At 44.2% G+C, this 25,475-nt stretch overlaps 1 protein-coding gene across 1 annotated transcript in view; it reads right to left on the bottom strand.

Annotated features, from left to right (window-relative positions):
• LOC144504789 (proton-coupled folate transporter) overlaps window positions 1-25,475 on the bottom strand; it is a 93,518-nt gene that overhangs the window by 54,725 nt on the left and 13,318 nt on the right. The window contains exons 2-3 of the mRNA XM_078230530.1: window positions 21,978-22,713; window positions 17,802-17,899 (exon numbers count right to left, since the gene is read on the bottom strand). Coding sequence (XP_078086656.1) covers window positions 17,802-17,899; window positions 21,978-22,713 — 834 coding nt within the window. The remainder of the gene's footprint in view (window positions 1-17,801; window positions 17,900-21,977; window positions 22,714-25,475) is intronic.

Genomic DNA, 25,475 nt, shown 5'->3' with positions numbered 1-25,475 from the left:
AACAAGCTGCCAGAGGTAGTAGTAGAGGCGGGTATAATTTTATCCTTTAAAAAGCATTTAGACAGTTACATGGGTAAGAAGGCTACGGAGGGATATGGGCCAAATACAGGCAATTGGGACTAGCTTAGTTGCCAAAAAAAAAGTCAGCATGGACAAATTGGGCCGAAGGGCCTGTTTCTGTGCTATAAACCTCTATGACTCTATTACAAAAAATACTTTCTTGTGACTTAGGCTGAAAGGTCATTTAGAAGAAAATGTCTTTTTTAAAAATTTTTAACAAGTGACTGGGTTTGTGCCCAATTAGGTCGGCAGGTTGATAGGGGAGCATGGTGCACGAACGTAATCCATTTTGGATAGAGCGGAAAGCCAGGTCAGTCCTGACCAGTGATATCAGGAAAGAGCTGACTGTTCTCAGTAGGGTGACATTGGTGTTAGGAGGACATGAAGGGGGGGGGAGTGGATGACAGGGGTGGATTTGGCTGAAGGTTCTGCAAAGTCAAAGGGGGTTTTGGTAACTGAATTTCTGATCAGTGGGTGGTTGACTGGTGGCATTTCTGTCCTTTAGGAGGGACTTGTGTAATGATTTCGACTCGGAGATATCCAATGAGTAGTAGGGAGCTGGGGGGGGGGGGGGGGTGAAGGAGTGGGAGAAAGAACCATATTGCAATTCCTGGACACAGAAATGGCACACCTTCCAAGTTCAGGTCTTTTATGTTCTTATTGTCCTATAAGAAGGGGAGTAGGATGACCAATCCTTTGCACCTGCTCCCCTGTTTAATGACAACTTGGCTGATTGTTGTTGTCACACAATAAAAAGTTGAGGGCAAGATTTTTATTCCTCATTTTCCTCAACCGTTTATACTGAAAACCAAAGTCTACACCAAATTTGCACCAAGGTTTTGGTGCAAATTCTTCGGAAATTGCAGCCAATGTTTTCAATCAGAATGATCTCTTCCACTGAGGAGAGGCAAGTTTTAAGGAACATTCTGAAACAAGACGGAAGTAAAAAGGCAGGGAATTTAGAGAGGAAATTGCAGAGCTCAGGGCCTAGGTGGCTGAAGGCAAGCCTGAAATCAAAACCAACCATTGTTCGCATTAGCGGTGCTGATTTATTTACTGTGATGAGTAAAGAAAACATTAATTTTCATTAACAGAAGTTTGCATCTAACACCGTGTCATCCTTCATCTCAAGGCCTCCTGCGGCAAACTTCTCCCCTATATGTGCACACATGGTGAAACAAGTCTTTCAGGAAAACAGCAACAAAGCTGCAGTACTGGGGAAAGTGGGAGAGGTACCACTGGGACAGTCTTCACCTGAACCATGCTGGGACCAGTGTAATGGTGAGTCGTAAAACTGGAGCAGTAGACAGGGGTTTAAACTAAATTTTGGGGGCAAGGGATCAAGTGTGGGAAGATGTGATGCATTGAAGCAAAGACAGCAAGGTAGCAATAAGGGAAACGATAGTCAGAGCGTGGAAGACAGGGGCAGAATGTACAAACTTAAGAGTGAGCTGGCAGATAAAACTAGAAGCTGTAGAAGTTTGGAACTAAAGGCTCTGTATCTGAATTCCTGAGGCATTCGTAACAAAACGGATGAATCGGCAGCTCAATGGAAACAAATACGTATGATCCTACTGTCATTGCAGAGACATGGCTACAAGGTGACAAAGCCTGGGACCTGAATATTCAAGGGTAGATAACATTTGAGAAGTACAAGACGTTAAGAAAAAATGGATGGGTGGCACTAAGGATGGCATTAGTACAATGGAGAGCGTGACCTAAAGGATGAAGATCAAGATGTAGGATCAGTTTGGGTAGAGATAAGAAATAAGTTAGGTGAATTGACCCGAACAGGCTGGACTGTGGTGACTCGGAGAACTTCACAGTTACTTCATTGCGGTGTTAATGTAAGCCTTACTTGTGACTAATAAATAAACTTTACTTTAGTAATGGTGGAAAGTCACTTGTGGGTGTAGTTTATAGGGTCCTGACAGTAACCATGTTATAGGATGGGGGGGCTTGTGCTAATGATATGGTAATAAACATAGGTGATTTTAGCCTACATATAGATTAGACGAATCACACTGGCAAAAGTAGCCTGGAAGGGGAGTTCACAGAGTGCTTTTGAGACATTTTCTTAGAACAGCAATTCTATAGTGAACTGGAGAGCAGGCTATTCTAGAACAAGAAAGGATTAATTAATGACCTCATTAGGTAGCAGTGATCACAACATGATTGGATTTTGCATTAGGATTGTGGGAGAGAAGAGCGGTGCTGAAATCTTGCTGCCATTCACACCGGTGGGATGGTGCGCCCCCGCTGCGGGTTTGCCGGTGGTGAGGGGTGCATTCAACAGAAAACCCTATTTACAATGGTGGAACCATGAGGTCCCGCTGCCTACAAGCGGTGTACTGCCCCCCCCCCCGTTGCTGCCAAACATGTCGCGGAGAGGGAGAAAATCCCGCTCATAGTCTAAGACTGGTGTTTTAAAGTTAAATAAGGGTAATTATGAGGCTATGAAGACAGAGGTAGCCAGAGTAAATAGGGAAATTAGATTTAGAGATAGGTCAGTCAGAATGCAGCGGCAGATATTTCATAACACTCAGAATAAATTTCCTGTGTTTTAGAATATTTTTGAAAGTCATCATGCTTATTCTACCGAATTGAACACTTGCAACGATTACTTAATATAAATCTTATTGAAGCAATAAAGAAAGTAATTGAAACAAAAACTGCATTTTCTGCTTTGAGATTCCTGAAAACAATTTGTGCCTACGAGGGAAGTCTGAAGCGGAGTTCCACCTGTTCACTGTTAGTTGATGAAAACTGTGCTATTGGCTCATAGCTCCCACCATATACCTGCATCTGTACCTTCCAGGAAGTTTAAGGATCAACAGCAACATTGACTCAACTCTCTCCTGCATTCCATTTTTCCAGGGAAGGTTGCGGTGGGGTAGTGGTATCACCACTGGGCTGGTATTCCAGAGGCCAGGGTTTTGAGCGGTGAAATTGGCAGGTGGTGAAATTTGAATTCAATATGGTTGACTTTCAAATGCCCTCAGAAATGGCCTAGCAAGCCACAAGCCACAGTTCAAGGGCAACTAGGGATGGGCAATAAATGCCGGCCCATCCAACCACACCCACATCCCATGAATGAGTTTTTTTTTAAATTAGCAACACAGAAACTAGAAACAGGAGTAGCCCATTTGGCCCTTCGAGGCTGCTCCACCATTCATTATGATCATGGGTGATCATCAAATTCAATATCCTGATCTCCCTTTCTCCCCATGTCCCTTGATCCCTTTAGCCTCAAGAGTTATATCTAACTTCTTCTTGAAATCACACAACATTTTGGCTTCAACTACATTCTATGGTAGTGAATTCTAAACATTCACCATCCTCTGGGTGAAGGAATTTCTCCTCACCTCAGTTCTAAATGGTTCACCCCTGAACTAGGGGGCATAGGTTGAGGATAATAGAAACATGGAAAGTTTCTATTATCCTCAAACTATGACCCCTAGTTCTGGACACCCCCACCATCAGAAACATTCTTTCTGAATCTACCCTGTCTAACCCTGTTGGAATTTTATAATTCTAGCACATCAATGGAAAATTATTGAGAATTAATATCACACTACTAACTCTTTATACATCAATTCTACGCAGGATGAATGAGAAGGTCTCAGAGAGGGTGCAAAGGAGAATTAGTGGAATGATACCAGGGATGAGGGACCTAAGAGAAACTGAGAAGATAAAATTGTTCTTCTTAGAGCAGAGAAGGAGAAGGGGAGATTTATATTGAGATGCTCAAACTTATGAAAAGTTTGACAGAGAAGATTAAGAGAACAAAGTCTTGCATTTATGTGGCGCTATTCACAACCACCAGTGGCACAGTGGTACAGTGGTTAGCACTGCTGCCTCACAACCTGGGTTGGATTCCCGGATTGGGGTCACTGTCTGTGTGGAGTTTGCACATTCTCCCCGTGTCTGCGTGGGTTTCCTCCGGCTGCTCCGGTTTCCTCCACAGTCCAAAGATGTACGGGTTAGGTTGATTGGCCATGCTAAATTGCCACACAGTGTCAGAGGGTCTAGCAAGATAAATACTTGGGGCAAGGGGGATAGGGCCTGGGTGGATTGTGGGCAGTGCAGACTCGATGGGCTGAATGGCCTCCTTCTGCCCTGTAGGGATTCTATGATTCTATGAAAGTGCTTCACAGCCGCTGACGTATTTTTCAAAGCCGCTGTTCTGATTAAGGAAACACGGACGCTCATTTGCAGCCAGCAAACTCCCACAAACAGCAATGTGATAGTGAGCAAATAATCTTTTTTTGTGTGCAATATTGATTGAGGGATAAATATTACAAACATTGGCCAGGACACCAGGGATAACTCCCCCACCCTTTTTCAGAAGAGTGCCACAGGATCCACTCAAGCAGGAAGATGGGGTTAATACCTCATCAGAAAGTTGGTGCCTCCAACAATGTAGTGCTCCCGGAGCGTCAGCCTTGCGTTTTGTGCTCAAGCCCTGGAGTCGGATTTGAACCAGAATCCTTGTGATTCAGAGGCAAGAGCTCGACCAACTGAAGATGGGGAAATGTTGGCAGGAGAGTTGATCTCCAAAAGGACAGAGATTTAAGATAATTTGCAAAAGAGTCGAAGGAAAAATTAGGTTTCTTGTTAGTGCAGTTAGTTATGATCTGGAACTCATTGTTGAAAGGCTAATGGAAACAGATTAAATAGCATCTTCCCAAAGAGAACCAAAAATTGCAAGACTATGGGAAAGGGCAAGGACACGGGACGAATAGGATAACTCTTTCAGACAGATGGCTTGGACATAATGGGCCCTAAGCACTTCTGCATTTCCCACTCCCTACATCCCATCGGTGGCAGCCTTGCCTTCAGCCATCTGCACCCCTGGTGCTGAAGTTCTTTCCCAGAATCAATACTTCTGCTTGTCTCTCTTCCTTTTATACCCTCTACAAAACATGCCTCTTTGCCCAAGCTTTTGGTCACCTGTTCTAACATATCTTTCTTGGACTTGTGGGCATATTTTTGCAGAGTCGGGAAGATGCTGCGGACTTTTAAGAATTGCGGTCGAAACCCAAGTGTTAAAGTCCCACCCCCATCTCAGACAGATCGATCCAATTTTTGTCGGCAGTGGCAATGTGTCATTCGTTGAGGAGAGAAACTGGAACTCAGCAGGCTGTTAGAATTTAGTGCCAAGTTTAAACAAACACCATTTTGAGAGTTCCAAGGGCCTTAACCTGTAATGGCCACAGATTGATAAAGTAGACATAAAAGTACTTGAAGATATGTTTTTTTTAAGTATCACAACCTGAAGTTTTTCTCGAATTCCTTACTCTTGAAACTTAAAAAGAAAACAAACTCAAGCAATCAGTGAGAGTTAAAAAGAAAACACCTTGTTCTTCACAGCTTTGATTGACAGGCCATCTGGTGGCACAGTGGCTAGCACTGCTGCCTCACAGCACCAAGGACCTGGGTTCAATTCCGGCCTTGAATGACTATCTGTGTGCAGTTTGCACATTCTCCCCATGTCAGTGTGGGTTTCCTCCGGGTGCTCCAGTTTCCTCCCACAGTCCAAATATGTACATGTTAGATGGATTAGCCATGGTAAATATGGGGTTATGGGGATAGAGTTGGGGAAAAGATAATCGGTAAGATGGTCTATCAGAGAGTCAGTACAGACTCGATGGGCTAAATAGCCTCCTTCTGCATTGTAGGTATTCTATTCTATTCTGATGTAAGTTAGAAATAAATTGCCATCTGTCCCTGCAATTTCAACAGAGTTCTTTGTTGACATTTCCTAAGTGCTATTATGTCATTATGAATGCTCGGCTGAGTTTCACTTGTTACAATGATCTCAGCAGGAAATTCTGAATTCAGATTAATTGACAATCTGTAGAGATTTGTAAAGGGGATTTTCACTGTAACTTCATTGCAGTGTTAATGTAAGCTTACTTGTAACATTAATAAATAAACTTTAACTTCAGACTTTTAAAGGATTAGCTGTCTTTGTTGTTTGTTTTTTTATATGAGAGTGAAAAGATGTAAAAGATTTGAATGGGTTTCATGAATGGGAGTTTTTTCACTATCAAGTGTATTTGAGGGTTTGTTTTCCATCTCCACATGACTTCTGCGGTCTGGTCATGGTGAATACTAGGACAGTGGCTATGGAGATGGCATGGGGATATGGGTTGGCAGGGAGGGGTCATGAAATTGAGGGGATGTGAGGGGAGAGGACTAGAGGGTCTAATAGCTACTAAAACATCTAGAACCAAGGTGGACCTCACCTACCTTCATGGCTACCTATTTCTTGATCAACTTCCAGTTTCAGCAGGCCCGAATCTATTCCATAAGAGGCCAAAATCTTTCTATCCCAGCCTTAAGTGTATTCAATGATGTAACTATCCACAACCCTCTGGGCAGAGAATTCTAAAGATACACAACCCTTTGCCTAAAGTTAATTCCTCCTCAGCTAAGTCCGGTATTTTTTGTATTCATTTTTTGGATATGGGCCTCGCTGGCTAGCCAGCATTTATTGCCCATCCCTAGTTGTCCTTGAACTGAGTGATTAGATAGGCCATTGCAGAGGGCTTATTTGGAGGCCAGACCAGGTAAGGAGTCAGATTTCCTTCCCTAAAGGACATTAGTGAACCAGATGGGTTTTTCTAACAATCAACAATAGTTTCATGGTCATCAGTAGATCCTAAATTCCAGATTATTTTTCATTGAATTCAAATTCCACCATCTGCCATAATGAGATTTGAACTTGGGTCCCCAGAACATTAGCTGAGTTTCTGGAATAATCTAGCGATAATGCCACTAGGCCATCACCTCCCTTAATGATCGGACAATTCTGCTGAGACTGTTCCTCCATGTTCTGGACTCCCCAATCCCCCTACCCCCAACCCCATTCTAGCGCCCCCCCCCTCCCCCCTCCCCAACATCCACTCCATCAAGCCCCCTCAGAATCTTGCAGGCTTCATCAAGATCGCCTCTCACTCTTCCATACTCCAGAGAATTGAAACTCAATCTGCTCAGCCTCCCATCATAGGTCAACCCCTTCATCTCAGGGACCAACGCATTGTCCTTTCACTGTGCCGCCCCCAGTGCAAATATATCCTTTCTTATTGCGGAGCACAAAACTGCACACAGCACTCCGGATGTGGTCTCACCAAAGCCCTGTACAACTGCAGGAAGACTGAGTACCTTTTAAGTCAAAAAAGATTCCGTAAAACAATTTTATATCTGGGTTTTCATTATATCACAAAGGAATCAATGAAAATATTTCTCCATCACTTGTACCAATAGTTTGAAATCTCAGGGGAACAGCAATGATACATTTTGATGGAAATTTTTTTCCTACTCAATTCCTATTTAGTACATTGTGCTAAACCATTGTCAAAGTCATAAATGTCTGCATATGGGTTTTCCTATACTTTTAATTTGGTCTTTATTCAATATGCTATTAAACTTTGACAAATACATTTCTAAAACTAGGCAGATTATTGGCTGGAACAATGGATTTTCAATCACTCTTCCAGGTGGGCGGGCCCATTGAAATCAGTTTCTCTTTTGCTTTATCATCAAAAAAGCATGGGCAGCAGATAATCCATTCAACGGTAATTCCATCTTCAGCGTGGTGCTCTACCTCTCTTTAAGAATTTGGCTGCGTCAGCCGATATGAGTCGCTTACTCCAAAAGAAAATAACTGAAGAGTCGTAGAATGATTGGTCTCCTTCTGTGTTCTTTTGGCCCGTAATATGCTATGCCAGCTATTTGGTAGAGCTACCCAAATAGTCCCATTCCTTTCCTTTCCCCCCCCCCACCACTCCAACTACTCCCCCCGCACTCCCCCCCCCCCCCCCCCCCCCCCGCCCCCCCTGCCCCCGTGGCCGTGCAGTTTTTTAAGTAGTTCGATGCCCTTTTGGAATCTGCCTCTTCCACCCCTTCAGGTTCAAGATTGCAATAATTTGCTGTGTAAGAACGGTTTGCCTTGTGTCTGCTCTGGTTAAATCTGTGTCCTCTGCTTACCGAACCTTTTTAGTTCAAGTTTATTTATTAGTGTCACAAGTAAGCTTCCATCAACAATGCAATGAGGTTACTGTGAAAATCCCCTCAGCGTCGCACTCCGGTGCCTGTTCGGGTACACTGAGGGAGACTTTAGCATGGCCAATGCACCCTAACCAGCACGTCTTTCGGACTGTGAGAGGAGACTGGAACATCCAGAGGAAACTCACGCAGACACTGGGGAGAACATGCAAACACCACACAGACAGTGACCCAAGCCGGGAATCAAACTGAGGTCCCTGGCGCTTTGAGGCAGCAGTGCTAACCACTGTGCCACCGGGCCGCCCTGCTGCCGCTGCAAACATTTTCTCCTTATTCGCTCTATAAAAATCCTTTGTAAGTGCACAGTGGTGAGCACTGCTGCCTCACAGCACCAGGGACCCAGGTTCAAGTCTGGCCTCAGATCACTGTCTATGTGGAATTTGCACATTCTCCCCGTGTCTGTGTGGGTTTCCTCCGGGTGCTCCGGTTTCCTCCCACAGCCCAAAGATGTGCAGGTCAGGTGGATTGGCCATGCTAAATTGCCACTGAGTGTCAGGGGGACTAGCAGGGTAAATACGTGGGGCTATGGGGATAGGAGCTGGGTGGGATTGTGTTTAGTGCAGACTCGATGGGCCAAATGGCCTCCTTCTGCACTGTAGGGATTCAATGATAACATTCTATGATCGCTATCAACTCTCCTTTTAACTTTCTCTGCTCCAAAGAGTATAACACCAGCTTCTCCAATATCTCCACATGACTGAACTCCCTCATCCCTGGAACCATTCTATTAAATCTCTTCTGTATTCACTCTAATGGGCCTTAATATACTACCTAAAATTTAATATAATACCCCAGCTAAGGTGCAACCAGTGATTTAGTTTCCTTGCTTTGTACACTACATTCCTCCATTAATAAAGCCAACTAATGTGTGGGTTAGGTTGATTGGCCATGCTAAATTGCCCCTTAGTGTCAGGGGTATAAGCACGATAAATACATGGGGATACCGGGATAGGACCTGGGTGGGATTGTTGTCGGTGCAGGTTCGATGGGCCGAATGGCCTCTTGATGCACTGAAGGGATTCTATAAATTGGTTCCCATACACTTTATTTTTAAAACAACCTTAATCATAGAATCCCTTCAGTGCAGAAGGAGACCATTCGGCCCATCGAGTCTGCACTGACCACAATCCCACCCAGGCGCTATTCCCGTAACCCCACATATTTACCCTTGCTAATCCCCTGAAACTAGGATCAATTTAGTGTGGCCAATCAACCTAACCCACACATCTTTGGACTGTGGGAGGAAACTGGAGCACCCGGAGGAAACCCACGCAGACACGGGGAGAACGTGCAAACTCAACACAGAAAGTGACCTGAGGCCAGAATTGAACCCGTGTCCCTGGCACTGTGAGGCAGCAGTGCTCACCATTGTAGCCAAATGCGAACAATTGGGATTAGCTTAGGGGTTTAAAAAAAGGGCGGCATGGACAAGTTGGGCCAAAGGGCCTGTTTCCATGCTGTAAACCTCTATGACTCTATGACTCTAGGGCACCGTGCCGCCCCACCTTCTAAAGCTATCCTGCAACATTCAAGGATTGGTGTACATGCAATCACAGGCCTCTCTGTTCCTACCCACTCCCTCCCCCCCCCCCCCCCCCCTCCATCCTGCCCCCCCATTTATTTTGCACCATTCAGGTTACATTGCCTCTCCTCAATCATCCTACCAAAATGTATCATGTTATGGAACTCGTTTCACTGCTTTCAATAAACTGCCAATGTTTCTCTTTTTAAAACCAAAGCATTATTCAACCCAGCATATTTGCCAGGCTATGTCAGTACCCTGCCGTTCCTGCAAGTCAGCTGAACACACACCTGAAAACCTGGAAGAATTCCTGCTCCCAGCTGAGTTCTAAGGTAACAAGGCTCAGGAATCTAATTGGAAACATACACGGCAAGTGGGAATGTGTTATTTTTGGATTCAGGTTCAATGAATGGGAGATGGGTATTTCGTACCAGTTGAGAGCGTCGCCACAGTCGATTCCACAGATCGTGCAACGCTTGCAGATCACACAGACCACAACAAGGGTGGGTGCACATACCCGACCATCAGGACTGTTTTGAAGAACGTAGCAATGAGGTGACAGCAAGTTAAGAACCTTTCACATTTTCACTTGTCAATTTAAGAAACCAATGTAATTCTGAAGGAGCAAGGTAGGAGGTGGGGGGGGGGGGGGGCGGAGGGTAGAGAGGGCGAGTGGGGTGCAACTTTTTGTCTTAGTTTTCCACAATTGGGAATAACACAATTCTGGAAACATAGTCTGGAGGCAAACAAAAAGACCTGAAAGTGTAGCTTGCAAAACTAATGACAGGTTAACTTGAAATTCTTCACCCTTCCCTTTAATCAGAAACATTAACTTGTATGTTCCATTCAGATTAGCATCTGTTAAAACAGTGTGGACGGTCATTTCAGTCAAAGGCGGTGGCACAGTGGTTAGCACTGCTGCCTCACAGCACCAAGGACCCGGGTTTGATTCTCGGCTTGGGTCACTGTCTGTGCGAAGTCTGCACATTCGCCTCGTGTCTGCATGGGTTTCCTCCAGGTTCAATTTCCTCTCACAGTCCGAAAGACATGCTGGTTAGGTGCGTTGGGCCACGCTACATTCTCCCTCAGTGTAACTGAACAGGCACCGGCGTGCCGCAACTTGGGGATTTTCACAGTAACTTCATTGCGGCGTTAATGTAAGCCTACCTTTGACACTAATAAATAAAAGCATTATCTTGTATGTTCCATTCAGATTAGCATCTGTTAAAACAGCGTGGAAGAGAATTTCAGGCAAAGGTGATGAGAAGTTCATTCTTAAATATCCAACGGTGACAGAGAGGATCTAGGCAGTAAGAAGCACTTGTGGTATTGCTGTCCTGTCACTTATTTATTTGCTGTAATATCTTTTAGAAATGAAATGCACCGCAATGCCTCAAAGTCTTCCCAGGATCTGCAAGGCTCAGATTGGAAGCCCAATGGGAAACTCATCATTCACCTTGTGTAGACCATCGCAATGCTCAAGAAGTTCAACACAGTCCCGGGCAAAGCAATCCACGAAGCATTCTACTTGATCAGGGCCCCTGCTACCCAACTGAAAATCTCCACCCTGTGCCGACAGTACATACCATCTACAGTGGCCTGCCCAATTTACACTGATAGCACCTCCTGATCCTGCAACATATATACTACAGAGAAGGTCAAGAGCAGCAATGTCATGGGAGCACCACCATCAACAAGTTTATTAAGTCACACACCATCCTGATTTTAGCACGCGTCATTGCTACTGGGTCAGAATCCTGGAATCCTGACAAAACCCATCTCAGGGTCACCACATATACACAGGAAGTCGCCACCACCTCTTCAGAATAATCAGGGACGAGCAATAAATGTGGGATTGCTAGAGTTGCCCACATACCGGGAATAAACAAAAACAAGTTCCATGTATACAAAAGGCCTCTGCCTAAAACTATTACAAAAGTAATGTAAACATTTGGAAAACCGTATGACACAATCACTGCACCTAGGGACAAATTGGTCTGAAACGATTAGTCTGGAATTCATGAAGAAGAATAAACTCCTTCACTTTTAAGGGCCACCACAATCTCACAAAGCAAGAAATCTGATAGGTTTTCTGCCAGGTTTGCGCGAATGTTGCTCGAGCTAACGGCTGGCTTTGCAGGCGAATGGATTGGGACTGCTCTTTTAGAATTACCACCTCCATTATGAAAATGTCAGGCTTCTAATTGGGACTTTGTCTCTGCCAACACTGCTGAAAGAGGAAATTCAACTCATGGGAAACATGTTCATGCTAACAGGGCAGTGATCAGGCATGAGATCTTGTACTGACGGTGCCCCTGCCCTCCCCTAACCCCATTGCTCCAGCGATATTGATGCCAGTGCCCCAACTATCATCAACAGACTTTAAGAACAAGATTGAACCTGAAACCTTCTTGGTTCATATGGCACAGAAAAATATTGCAAGGTTCATTTCAGTCAAGCAAGGAACACATAATGGATTCTTAATGACTGCAATTTCACTCGTAAGGGAATTTTAGCATAGAAGTTAAAGTGATGAGAATACCATCAAGCATGTATATTTGGAAATATTCCATAAAAATGCAGAGGAGTCAATGCCTTGGATAAACTGAAACCCTTCAAAAATATGTGGCCTGTCACTACAACAATATAAAACTACTACTTCTTAGATCTGTTTTTAATCCTTTATTTGTGTCCATTACAGCTGCTGTAGCTCCTCCTTCCCTGCTATCTTGTTTAGTTCTAAGGAAACTGGCATTAGATTCTATGGAATTTAATCATTTTCCAGCCAACTTGTGGAGTCACCCTATCTATTACTTTGGATAACTTCTTGAACAAAGAGATGTGGATGGCATGTAACCAGAAAAGTAGTTTGCTGCTCTCACCCTTACATTACCCACTCATAGTAGAATTCTCCGAGTCTTGGTGCGGTGGTAGCATCCTATCCAAGTCAAAATGTTATAGGTTCAGCACTGAAGAAATTTCAGCACATGGTGATGGTGCAATGCATTAATAAGGGAGAACTGAACTTCTAGAGGTGTCATCTGTCAGGTGAGGAGTTAATATAAAAAACAGGAGGAGTAAGCCATTGAGCCTCTCAAGCCTCTAGAACCGTCATTCAATGAGATAAAGACCAATCTGCGATCTAACTCCATATCCACCTTTGCTCAACTTCCCTTGCTATTTCTGGCCAACAGGAATCTATTAATCTTAGACTTAAAATTGACAACTGACCTAGCATCAACTGCAGTTTGCATTAGAGAGTTCCAAACTTCTTCCACCCTATGCTTGCAGAAGTATTACCTATCTTCCCTCATGAAAGAGAGGCAATGGCCCAGTGGTATTCGTCGCTAGGTTATTAATCCAGAAACTCAGCTAATGTTCTGAGGACCCGACTTCGAATTCTGCCACGGCAGATGGTGGAATTTGAATCAATAAAACATATCTGGAATTAATAATCTTCTGATTGACCTTGAAACCATTGCCGATTGTCGGAAAAACCCATCTGGTTCACTAATATGTCCTTTAGGGAAGGAAATCTGCCGTCGTTACCTGGAGTGGCCTACATGCAACTCCAGATCCACAATAGTGTAGTTGACTCTCAACTGTCCTCCAAAGGCAACTAGGGATGGGCAATAAATGCTGGCCAGCCAGCGATGCCCATGTCCCATGAACGAATTTAAAAAATGAAAGGCCTGGCTTCAAGTTTTAGACTGTGCCCACTAGTCTTAGACGTTGCAAGCAGCAGAAATAACCTCTCTGTCCACCCTACTTGTTCCTATCCATTCCCCATCTGAGATCATTAATAAAATTCACTCCTCATTCTTCTAAATTCCAGGGAATGCAATCCTAGTTTGGCCCTCATAATTTGAGTTCAGATATCAAGCAACCAAGTAAATCTACAATGCACTCCCTCCAAGACCAATATATCCTTCCTAAAGTATGGTGCCAAGAACTGAAGACAGTACTGCAGGTATGGTCTCACCAGCTTTGTATTGCTGTGACCTGCCTTCCTGGTTCACTATATACAAAGACCAGCATTCCATTAGCCTTTTGGATTAATTTTCTTTATCTTATCGTGAAATTTTCATGACCCCTATGTACATATACTCCCACGTCTCTTTGAACATCCACTATTTTCACCATTTGGAAAGCACACTGATCCATCTGATAAAAGCAAATTACTGCGGATGCTGGAATCTGAAACCAAAAGAGAAAACGCTGGAAAATCTCAGTGGGTCTGGCATGCATCTGTGAGGAGAGAAAAGAGCTGGCGTTTCGAGTTCAGATGACCCTTTGTCAAAGCTTTGCCTATATTCAAATTCATTTTGCAACGGTTTTCCCACATTCTCTTAATCTATTAATAGCTCTTTGTAATTTTATGCTACACTGTTTAACTTCTCCTTTTTATTCATTCGTGGGACATTGGTATCGCTGGCTGGTGAGCATTTATGGCCTATCCCTAGTTGTCCTTGAAACTGAGTGGCTTGTTCGGCCATTTCAGAAGGCAATTGAGAGTCAACCACATTGCTGTGGCTCTGGAGTCACATGTAGGCCAGACTGGGTAAGGATGGCAGATTTCCTTCCCTAAAAGGAAATTAGTGAATCAGATGGGTCTTTTTGACAATCAACAATGGTTTCATGGTCATCAGTAGATTCTTAATTCCAGATTTTTTCTATTGAATTCAAATACCTGCCGTGGCGGTATTCGAACCCAGAACATTAGCGGAGTTTCTGGATTAATAGTCTAGCGACAAGTATTACTGATTACGGTCGTGATTCAAAGTTTTAACATTCCACCCATCCCAAACTTTCTCATTTCTGGGCATTAAAATTCCCTCCTTTGGTCTTTCTATCTTGGAACAGTAATAGCTTTACTTTCCAGGCATGTTCCCATTGAAGATGGCCCCAGATGGTATACATCATTAAGGTACTGCAATAGATTTTTTAAAAACACTGTATTGAAACACATGCCCCATCTGGGGCCAATATTTGACTGGGAAATGAGGCAGTCCCACAGTAGAACATAAAGCAAGATGTAATCAGCCAGAGAAAGAAAAGCCTGGTTTAATGTGGATTTTTCCACCATGTAATCCAAATTTTGTCTTTGATTTTTGATCAGGAAAGTTTGTCACATCCTCCTCTTTGACTCCCACACGTCACATAGAATCCCTCCAGTGCAGAAGGAGGCCATTTGGCGCATCGAGTCTGCAGCAACAACAATCCCACCCAGGCCTTATCCCCATCACCCCACATATTTACCCCGCTAATCGCTCTAACCTACCCACCCCGGGAACTAAGCGGCAATTTAGCGTGGCCAATCAACCTAACCCGCACATCTGTGGAGTGTGGGAGGAAACCGGAACACCCGGAGGAAACCCACGCAGACACGGGGAGAATGTGTAAACTCCGCACAGACAGTGACCCAAGTCAGGAATCGAACCCAAGTCCCTGGAGCTATGAGGCAGCAGTGCTAACCACTGTGCTGCCATGCTGACCATGCTAATATGGACCAGCTTCCATCATAAGACCTGTTCATGGGTGAATGCACTTCGTTACGATGTGAGCTAAGTTTCTCGCTGACTTTTCCATCTGAAGAAGGTACTTTCTTTCTGCTGGGTCTTTTTCACAGTGGCTTTATGCGATAGCCCTTAAACCATGACTGAAAGAAGAAGGTCCAACATCTCTACCCCAGTGAAATTCAATACCTGCTGCAAATGGGAAACTACAGCATTGAGATATACTGCACTACCCAATGCCCTCGGAGAAACGTATGAACTAGAACAAACTATACATGCATGTGCAGCTGTATCTGAATTGTAAGTGTCAGGCTAACTGCATGCAAACCTCTAAAGAATGGGTACATCATATAGGGACACAGACAGGTGAGATGGTGGCACAATGATTAGCACTGCTGCCTCACAGCGTCAGGGACTTGGGTTGGATTCCAGCCTTGGGTGAGTATTTGCACATTCTCCCCGTGTCTGTGTGGGTTTCCTCTGAGTGCTCCAGTTTCCTCCTACAGTCCAAAAACATGTGGGTTATGTGGATTGGCCCTGTTACATTGTCCCTTAGTGTCCCAAGATGCCTAAAATAGGGAGATCAGTGGGTTAAAAACGTGGGGTTACGGGGAGAGGGCCTGGGTAAAATGCTCTGTTGGAGAGTCGGTGCAGACTTGATGGGCTGAATGGCCTCCATCTGCACTGTAGGGATTCTATGATTCTATGTAGATGGAAAAGGTGCAAACCTTCAAAATTCACAAGCGTAGATTCTGCTATCTATCATTGTTCAATGGTGTCCAGTTAATGCAATGCTGCCAATCATTTCATTAATGTGTTCTTGAACAGCCTGGAAATTTGAAAATGTTTTGAGTTACCAAGTTTAACAGGAAATCTTAACTCGAGTCACGAAAAGTAAACAAGGACAGGGAGATTGCCTCTTGGCGGACCCCCTCCTCTTTCCGATGCCGGGCCCCTCTTGATCAGGCACTGAGTGCCTTTGAACAAGAGCCCCCTCACCCACTGGAGCCCGCAAGCAACCCAACACAGGTTTGCTTGTCCCACATGGTGAGCCCACCACCTATCATGGACTTAATTTGATTTGATTTTGATTTATTGTCATCACATGTATTAGTATACAATGAAAAGTATTGTTTCTTGCGCGCTATACAGACAAAGCATACCGTTCATAGAGAAGGAAAGGAGAGAGTGCAGAATGTAGTGTTACAGTCATAGCTAGGGTGTAGAGAAAGATCAACTTAATGTGAGGTAGGTCCATTCAAAAGTCTGATGGCAGCAGGGAAGGAGCTGTTCTCGAGTCGGTTGGTACGTGACCTCGGATTAGTGTTCCCATCTGGGTAAACAATCCCTGTCGCCAAGCACGGCACATGGGAGGGCACTAAATTCTCCATATATGACAATAAATATTGGGCAAAGCCAGAATTAGATTGCGATTCAGGAAGAGACAATAAGACAGAAAATAAGAAAAGGGAGGAAAAATAAACAGATGGTTGAGCTCATCTTCAAGTAATCATCAAAAGGCAAAAAGCCAAATAACCAAGTTGTTTGACTAGTATGAGGCAGGCCAGTGATGATGCAAAAATTAACATTGTTAGTCAAATACTGTCATGCAGTTAATATTTACAACTCCTGTTTTGGTTTGGTGATGGGAAAATTCAAAATAGGTTGGTAAAAAAAAAACTGAATTCAAATGACATCTTTCACAACCTAAATGACATCCCTAAGTACTTCACAGCCAAGGAGGTATTTCTGAACTATAGTCACTGTTGGCCTTGGCCAATTTTCATGTACCACAATCCCATAAATAGCAATAAGCTAATTAGACGTTTGCTTTAAGTGATGCTTGCTGAGGTGCAAATGTTGGCCAGAGCACCAGCGCAACAGGCCCGACTCTTGTTCAACAGAATCTCTTGCCTCCACAGGAAGGGGGCAGATGGGAATTTGCTTTAATGTCTCATCTGAAAAGCGTCACCTTGGAAAGTACTGCACTCCCTCCATCCAGCACTGGAGTGTCAGTCGAGATTTGTATGTTAAAAGCAAATTACTGCGGATGCTGGAATCTAAAACCAAAAGGGAAAATGCTGGAAAATCTCAGCAGGTCTGGCAGCATCTGTAAGGAGAGAAAAGAGCTGACGTTTCAAGTCCAGGTGACCCTTTGTCAAATCTTCGACTCCAGATCACCCTTTGTCAAAGTTTCGAGTCCAGATGACCCTTTGTCAAATCTTCGACTCCAGATGACCCTTTGTCAAAGCTTCGACTCCAGATGACCCTTTGTCAAAGTTTCGAGTCCAGATGGCTCTTTGTCAAAGATTTGTATGTTCCTTACTGGAGCTGGGATGAGACAAGAGAGCGACCGCTGAACCAAGGCTGATGCCTACCTGACAAACACAAATTCTTCAGAACACAAGGAATAATGGAAGAATACATCCAACCATACTAGAATTATTTTTCACGCAATTTTTTTCAGGTTGCGGTTACAACACAAAAGCAGACCATTCAGCCCAACCAGTCCATTTTCATCATTCAGCCCTCCACACAAGAGTGACTGGTATATCTAAACTGGCAATGGGAGAATAAAATGCAAGGCAACTATGCCATGTGCAGCCTTGACCAGCATGCTCGGTACTTACCCCAAGAAACATCTTAATTGCATTATATATTCCAAATAGTTCAATTGAAAAGTGTTGTGGTGGGTACGTCAGATATAAAATCAGAATAGACTGTTCACCTGTGAAATAGAAATATTCAAAACAATTTACAAACATAAGATTATCAGAACATCATATTTTTTGACAACCAGTTGGCAGTATCTTTATAATATGACAACATTTTGTGAAGAATGAGAAGATGGTGGGCCTGATTTTACCATCAAGTTGCGCCCGTTTTCGGGAGCGAAAACTCGGTGAAGTCGAGGGTGAGGCGAGTAGCGGGATCCACGCCCGTTCATTTAATTGAATCTGCTTGCATTTAAATTGGCTTAATGGGCTGCACGCCCAACTTTACTGATACAAAGATAGGTGGAGGGGCAGGTAGTATTGAGGAGGTGGGGAGGCTGCAGAAAGATTTAGACAGTTTAGGAGAGTGGTCCAAGAAGTGGCTGATGAAATTCAACGTGGGCAAGTGCGAGGTCGTACACTTTGGAAAAAAGAATAGAGGCATGGACTATTTTCTAAACGGTGACAAAATTCATAATGCTAAAGTGCAAAGGGACTTGGGAGTCCTAGTCCAGGATTCTCTAAAGGTAAACTTGCAGGTTGAGTCCGTAATTAAGAAAGCAAATGTAATGTTGTCATTTATCTCAAGAGGCTTGGAATACAAAAGCAGGGATGTACTTCTGAGGCTTTATAAAGCACTGGTTAGGCCCCATTTGGAGTACTGTGAGCAATTTTGGGCCCCACACCTCAGGAAGGACATACTGGCACTGGAGCGGGTCCAGCGGAGATTCACACGGATGATCCCAGGAATGGTAGGCCTGACATACGATGAACGTCTGAGGATCGTGGGATTATATTCATTGGAGTTTAGGAGGTTGAGGGGAGATCTGATAGAAACTTACAAGATAATGAACGGCTTAGATAGGATGGACGTAGGGAAGTTGTTTCCATTAACAGGGGAGACTAGGACGCGGGGGCACAGCCTTAGAATAAAAGGGAGTCACTTTAGAACAGAGATGAGGAGAAATTTCTTCAGCCAGAGAGTGGTGGGTCTGTGGAATTCATTGCCACAGAGGGCTGTGGAGGCCGAGACGTTGAGAGTCTTCAAGACAGAAAAAAACTTCCCCCTTTACCACCGGGTTCTCCCATCCATAATCGGCGCGAAACAGAAGGTGGTTCCATTGCCACTCTGCCTGAGATTGGTGGGAGAGGGGGGGGGGGGGAGTGGGGCGGGAGCCGGGGGGGAAGGGGGGTAATTCTGCCACTTTGCCTGAGATCAATGGGAGGGATGTGGGGGTCCGCTGCCACTCTGCCTGAGATCGGTGTGGGAGGGGGTGTCCGCTGCCACTCTGCCTGAGATCGGTGGGGAGGGGAAGAGGTGGGCTGCGATCAGTCTGGGTGGCAGCGGATGGGGGATAAGGGGGTCAGTAATTTTGTGGGGGTGGGGCAATGTCTGTGGGTGCCAGGGGGAGGCATTATCCAGCCTGGGAGGGATGTGGCAGGGGAGCAGCATTCTATCATTTTTTGTCTGCACATGCGCAGTTGGAGGGGTTGATCGGAGCTGCAGGGTTTCGGGTGCATTAAGCCCCGCCCACAGGCTTGTGCAGCATGATTCGGAATTGCTGATATTTTTGCCGGCGGAGTGCGTATGGGGGAGGGGGGGTCCTGAGAGCGGGTCTAAAAGTCGGATCTGAAACACTCCCAGTTTCATGTCCACCCAGCATTTGGAATCAAAATGGTAAAATAGGGCCCAGTAATTCCAGATATAATAGCATGAAAAGTCTTGGAAATATTTAAGAAACACAGATATCAGAAAGGAGAAATTAAATAGGAACAGTGTCCTCATCCTTGTTTCACGGTCAAAACAACCTGAATTTTATTCTAAACATTCTTAAAACATGTTTACAACATTTTAACTTAAGGATCTTGTTTTGTGTATGAATCGACTCTTCTTTCCTGAAGATTGGGCTATTTGATGAAGTTCGATGAACGGTCACAGGTCTGAAACATTCACAGAATCATAGAATCCCTATAGTGCAAAAGGAGGCCACTTGGCCCATGGAGCCTGCACCAACAATAATCCCACCCAGGCCCTATCCCCGCAACCCCAAGTATTTACTCTGCTAATCCCCCTGACACTCAGGGGCAATTTAGCATGGCCAATCAACCTAACCTACACAACTCTGGACACTAAGAGGCAATTTAGCATGGCTAATCCACCTAACCTGCACATAATTGGACACTAAGGCGCAATGTAGCATGGCCAATCCACCTAACCTACACAACTTTGGATGCTAAGGGGTAATTTAGCGTGGCCAATCCACCTAACCTAACCATTGTGCTGGATTTTGTGAAACTGGCTGGAGTGAGCAAGGTGGGGGGCGGAGATACTCAAAGAGTCGCAAGGTATGGCGTTCATCAAAACCCTGGCAGCGGGAAAGCAGCTCACAATTATGTCGGTGGCGGGAGGCACAAAAGTGGGAAACTCGCCCATTATCAGCCGGAACATTATGAATATTCAAAGTTAACCACTTGCGTTCAATTTAAATATAATTCTCTGGGCATGGTGGAACAGTGGCTAGCACTGCTGTCTCACAGTGCCAGGGACCCGGATTCAATTCCCAGCTTGGGTCACTGTCTGTGTGGAGTCTGCATGTTCTGCGTGGGTTTCCTCCGGGTACTCCGGTTTCCTCCCACAGTCCAAACATGTGCGGGTTAGGTGGATTGGAAATGCTAAATTCTCCCTTAGTGTCGGGGGACAGGCAGGGTAAATATGGGGGTTATGGGGATTGGGTCTGGGTGGGATTGTGGTCGGTGCAGACCCGATGGGCCAAATGGCCTCCTTCTGCACAGTAGGGATTGTATGATTCTTTAATGCAGCCTCTCTGACTAAATAAAACTGAAACAAGTCTCCCATGTCTTCAGTAATCCGTCTATTGAATGCTGGTGACTTAAATGTGGCTTACCTGACTCACTATGAGAGCTCTTTTGACTTGCAAGAGAATGAGTCACAGTGAACTGCGTTGTCTTTGGAGGTCTTTTTCTCTGTGTTCAAACTTGACAACCTGACAGTCTGAGGGGTTCCAAGATTAAAATCTTTGCCTGTCACAGGTGTAACACTCAGGGAATGATATCTCAGAGACTATCTAAGATTAAGTCATCCAAAGCTTAGTGACAACCTTCATCGCACAGCAGCACAGTGATAACTTTTCATTTTTAGATCTGCAATCCCGCCACAAACACATCAACTTCCTTGCTTTAGCTATCTTACAGACTTTACCACAAACCTTGGCTGACACAATTACTAACACTGCCTAACAAAAGCCACCCTTTCAAAACAAGGCTGGAAAAAGTTTTTTCCTCTAAAGGACAACCAATTATTGATCATAGAATTGTTTTATTTTTCATTCGTGGGATATGGGTGTCACTGGCTCCCCAGCATTTATTGCCCATCCCTAGTTTCCCTTGGAGGGCAGTTGAGAGTCAACCACATTGCTGTGGCTCTGGAGTCACGTGTACATCTGACCAGGTAAGGACAGCAGATTTCCTTCTCTAAAGGACATTAGTGAACCAGATGGGTTTTTCCAATAATCGACAATGGTTTCATGGTCATCAGTAGATTCTTAACTCCACATTTTTTTATTGAATTCAAATTCCACCATCTGCCATGATGGGATTTGAACCCAGGTCCCCAGAACATTAGCTAAGGTTGTGGATTAGTAGTCTAGCAATAATACCACTGGGCCATCACCTCCCCTTGAGCTGTATCAGACATCCCAAACTGGAAAAGAATCAACTAAAAATAGGGTTTTTTTTTAAATTTAAGAATCACTTTTGTCTTAAATTTTTGTCAATCTTTTAAAAAGCATTTAGATAGTTACATGGATAAGATGGGTTTAAAGGAATATGAGCCAAATGCGGGCAATTGGGATTAGCTTTGGGATTTAAATAAAAGGGCGGCATGAACAAGTTGGGCCGAAGGGCCTGTTTCCATGCTGTAAACCTCTATGACTCTATGACTTGACAGTTACCAAGGCTGATGAGTTAAGAGCCAGTAGACAGAAGAACTCAAACGCAAACTCTGACCTTTTGATGTTTGGTCACCAGGCCAACTCAAACGGGAAGATATGGATGTAGTTATTTGCAACTTACCTGTACTGCAAACATATATCAAGAAGACACTGAGGAAAATCAGGTAGAGCTTCAATCGGTCTTGCCCTCCTCGAACCTTCGAAAATGTTTCCCATGTTCTTGAGCCATATAAAAAGATGCTTTTTTTTAAGATCCTATCACTAGCTGCAAGAGCTCTTTCATCAGTTATGTGCATCCTTTCAGTGCCACCGTTTGACTCCTGCAACCACAGCACTACGTAGACAATGGATACTACTTGGCAGCCACAATACACACCAAAAACATGTGTGAAGGTATAATTCTGAAGCAGCCATCCACTCAGCAGATACCCAACGGTTCCCCCAATATAGACCATGGACTGAACAATGCCGATACGCATGGTTCGGTTTCCATCATTCGTGATGTCAGCTATGTAACTGAAGACGCTGAGGAAAATGGCGACGTAATTTCCAAAGATCCCGATTAACGCAGAGGCCAAGACGCACCAGTAGACTGACATGCCTTTAACCTGAACCACCACGATGAACACAACCCCACCAACTGATGCGCCAATACTGGGCAATATCATGCCAAGCTTGCGACCGGCTTGATCGGACCAGGCACCGAGCAAAACTGATGGAGGTATGGACAGGATGGTCAACACAGCAGTGCAGAGGACAAGAACGTAAGAGGCTTTGCTCTGGATGACCAGAGACTCTTCAGGGTGAAGTGAAAGATTGGTGCATACATCATCTTCATCATATTGGTCTTCACAAATCTGAAAAAAGAAACCAAAAGACTTCACCTCACTACCCAACATTATGTTTAGGCATCTAAACCCAAGTTAAAATGTATTTTGTTGATCTGCACAATGGATAGTAATGAGAACCTGGGCAAAAAATGATGTAATTTGCATAATGAAGTTCAGTGCTGAACAATCAATCATTCAGTCTTATTGGAAAGGATGAAATCCTATTCAAAGAGAGCAGCTTTTTGCATTCAACCATGTATATACATCACCACCATAGTAATTATATTACTTCTCCAGTGCTACATAATTAAAGCACAAAAACAATCCACATTATTTCTTTTCAGCACTCTCCTCTGGTGCACTATTGTACTTAATTGCTTTTTGCACCTTGTTCTATGGTTTCTGTGCTATGTACTTTGCAACTGCTCGCTAGTTGCTGTGTTCTCATCTCCGGTGATAGTTCTGACAAATTTGGTGGTTTCTGCGTCCGTTAAGAATTTTTTAGATTATAAAAGCAAGCAATAATATTGCCAGGTGTGGGGCTGTTGGTACGTCATGGTTGCCGTTGTAACTCATGCACTACATTTAATTTAATGAGGAAATTGGACTGGGTTTTATGGAAACAAACGCCCTAAAGAGCTCGAGATTTCTGTGGAGAGGGTTCCCAACAAAAGTTTAAATCTGGCACCAAGTTCAAGGGGATCGCCAGGGATACCACTGCAGTGACATCATCAAGGAAGGGAAGCAACCAATAACGTTGAAGTATTCTCACAGACAGCAAACCATGAAGATAAAAGCATTGGTTCACATTAGATTTTCTGCTAAATGATTGGATTAAGATAAGAACTAAGATAATTTTTTTAAATACTATGTAAAAAATGTGTAATTCTATCACAATGGGGAAACTTTACATTATCCTCTGACAAATACATTATCCTCTTACAAATATAAAAAAATAGTTTTTCAGGGCAAGTTAGGGTGCTAAGTAGTCATTATGCTGGAAATTACAATTTAAAAACCCAATCACAGTTCATTCAGCAAGGTGTAATATTTTCATGAGTTTCTATATTGAGATTAAAATTTATAGGAGAGGTTTGTATCAATTCACGATTGCTTAAGGATATCCTCTGGTGGAACCTCATAAACTCACTCTCCAGGGAAGTGTAGATTCACCGACAGTGACTCCTGGTACATAGAACATAGAACAGTACAGCACAGAACAGGCCCTTCGGCCCACGATGTTGTGCCGACCTTCATCTGAAACCAAGATCAAGCTATCCCACTCCCTACCATCCTGGTGTGCTCCATGTGCCTATCCAATAACCGCTTAAATGATCCTAAAGTGTCTGACTCCACTATCACTGCAGGCAGTCCATTCCACAGCCCAACCACTCTCTGCGTGAAGAACCTACCTCTGATATCCTTCCTATATCTCCCACCATGAACCCTATAGTTATGCCCCCTTGTAATAGCTCCATCCACCCGAGGAAATAGTCTTTGAACGTTCACTCGATCTATCCCCTTCATCATTTTATAAACCTCTATTAAGTCTCCCCTCAATCTCCTCCGCTCCAGAGAGAACAGCCCCAGCTCCCTCAACCTTTCCTCATAAGACCGACACTCCAAACCAGGCAGCATCCTGGTAAATCTCCTCTGCACTCTTTCCAGCGCTTCCACATCCTTCTTATAGTGAGGTGACCAGAACTGCACACAATATTCCAAATGCGGTCTCACCAAGGTCCTGTACAGTTGCAGCATAACCCCACAGCTCTTAAACTCCAACCCCCTGTTAATAAAAGCTAATACACTATATGCCTTCTTCACAGCTCTATCCACTTGAGTGGCAACCTTTAGAGATCTGTGGATATGGACCCCAAGATCTCTCTGTTCCTCCACAGTCTTCAGAACCCTACCTTTGACCCTGTAATCCACATTTAAATTAGTCCTACCAAAATGAATCACCTCACATTTATCAGGGTTAAACTCCATTTGCCATTTTTCAGCCCAGCTTTGCATACTATCTATGTCTCTTTGCAGCCTACAACAGCCCTCCACCTCATCCACTACTCCACCAATCTTGGTGTCATCAGCAAATTTACTGATCCACCCTTCAGCCCCCTCCTCTAAGTCATTAATAAAAATCACAAAGAGCAGAGGACCAAGCACCGATCCCTGCGGCACTCCGCTAGCAACCTGCCTCCAGTCTGAAAATTTTCCATCCACCACCACCCTCTGTCTTCGATCAGACAGCCAGTTACCTATCCAATCGGCCAACTTTCCCTCTATCCCACACCTCCTTACTTTCATCATAAGCCGACCATGGGGGACCTTATCAAACGCCTTACTAAAATCCATGTATATGACATCAACCGCCCTACCTTCATCAACACACCTAGTTACCTCCTCAAAAAATTCTATCAAATTTGTGAGGCACGATTTGCCCTTCACAAATGGTCAGGCCACATCTGGAGTAGTGTGTGTGGTTTTGGTCTCCACATTTAATGATGGATATACTTGGACTGGAGGCGGTACAGTGAAGATTCAGTAAATTGGTCCCTGGGAAAAGGTGGTTGACCTATGATGTGAGGCTGAGTCAATTGAGTTTATATTCTCTGGGGTTTAGATGAATGAGAGGCCATCTCACTGAAACCTACAAATTTCTGAAGGGGCTTGATAGGGTGGACGCTGAGAGATTGTACTCATTGGTGGGGGAACCTAAAACACGCGTACACAATCCCACGATAAGAAGCTGACTATTTAGGGCTGAGACGAGGAGTAATTCCTTTACT

Source organism: Mustelus asterias, chromosome 15 (genome assembly GCF_964213995.1).
Source record: "Mustelus asterias chromosome 15, sMusAst1.hap1.1, whole genome shotgun sequence".
Lineage (NCBI taxonomy): Eukaryota > Metazoa > Chordata > Chondrichthyes > Carcharhiniformes > Triakidae > Mustelus > Mustelus asterias.
The sequence above is the reverse complement of the archived record's forward strand: the minus strand, read 5'-3'. Positions and strand labels throughout refer to the sequence as shown.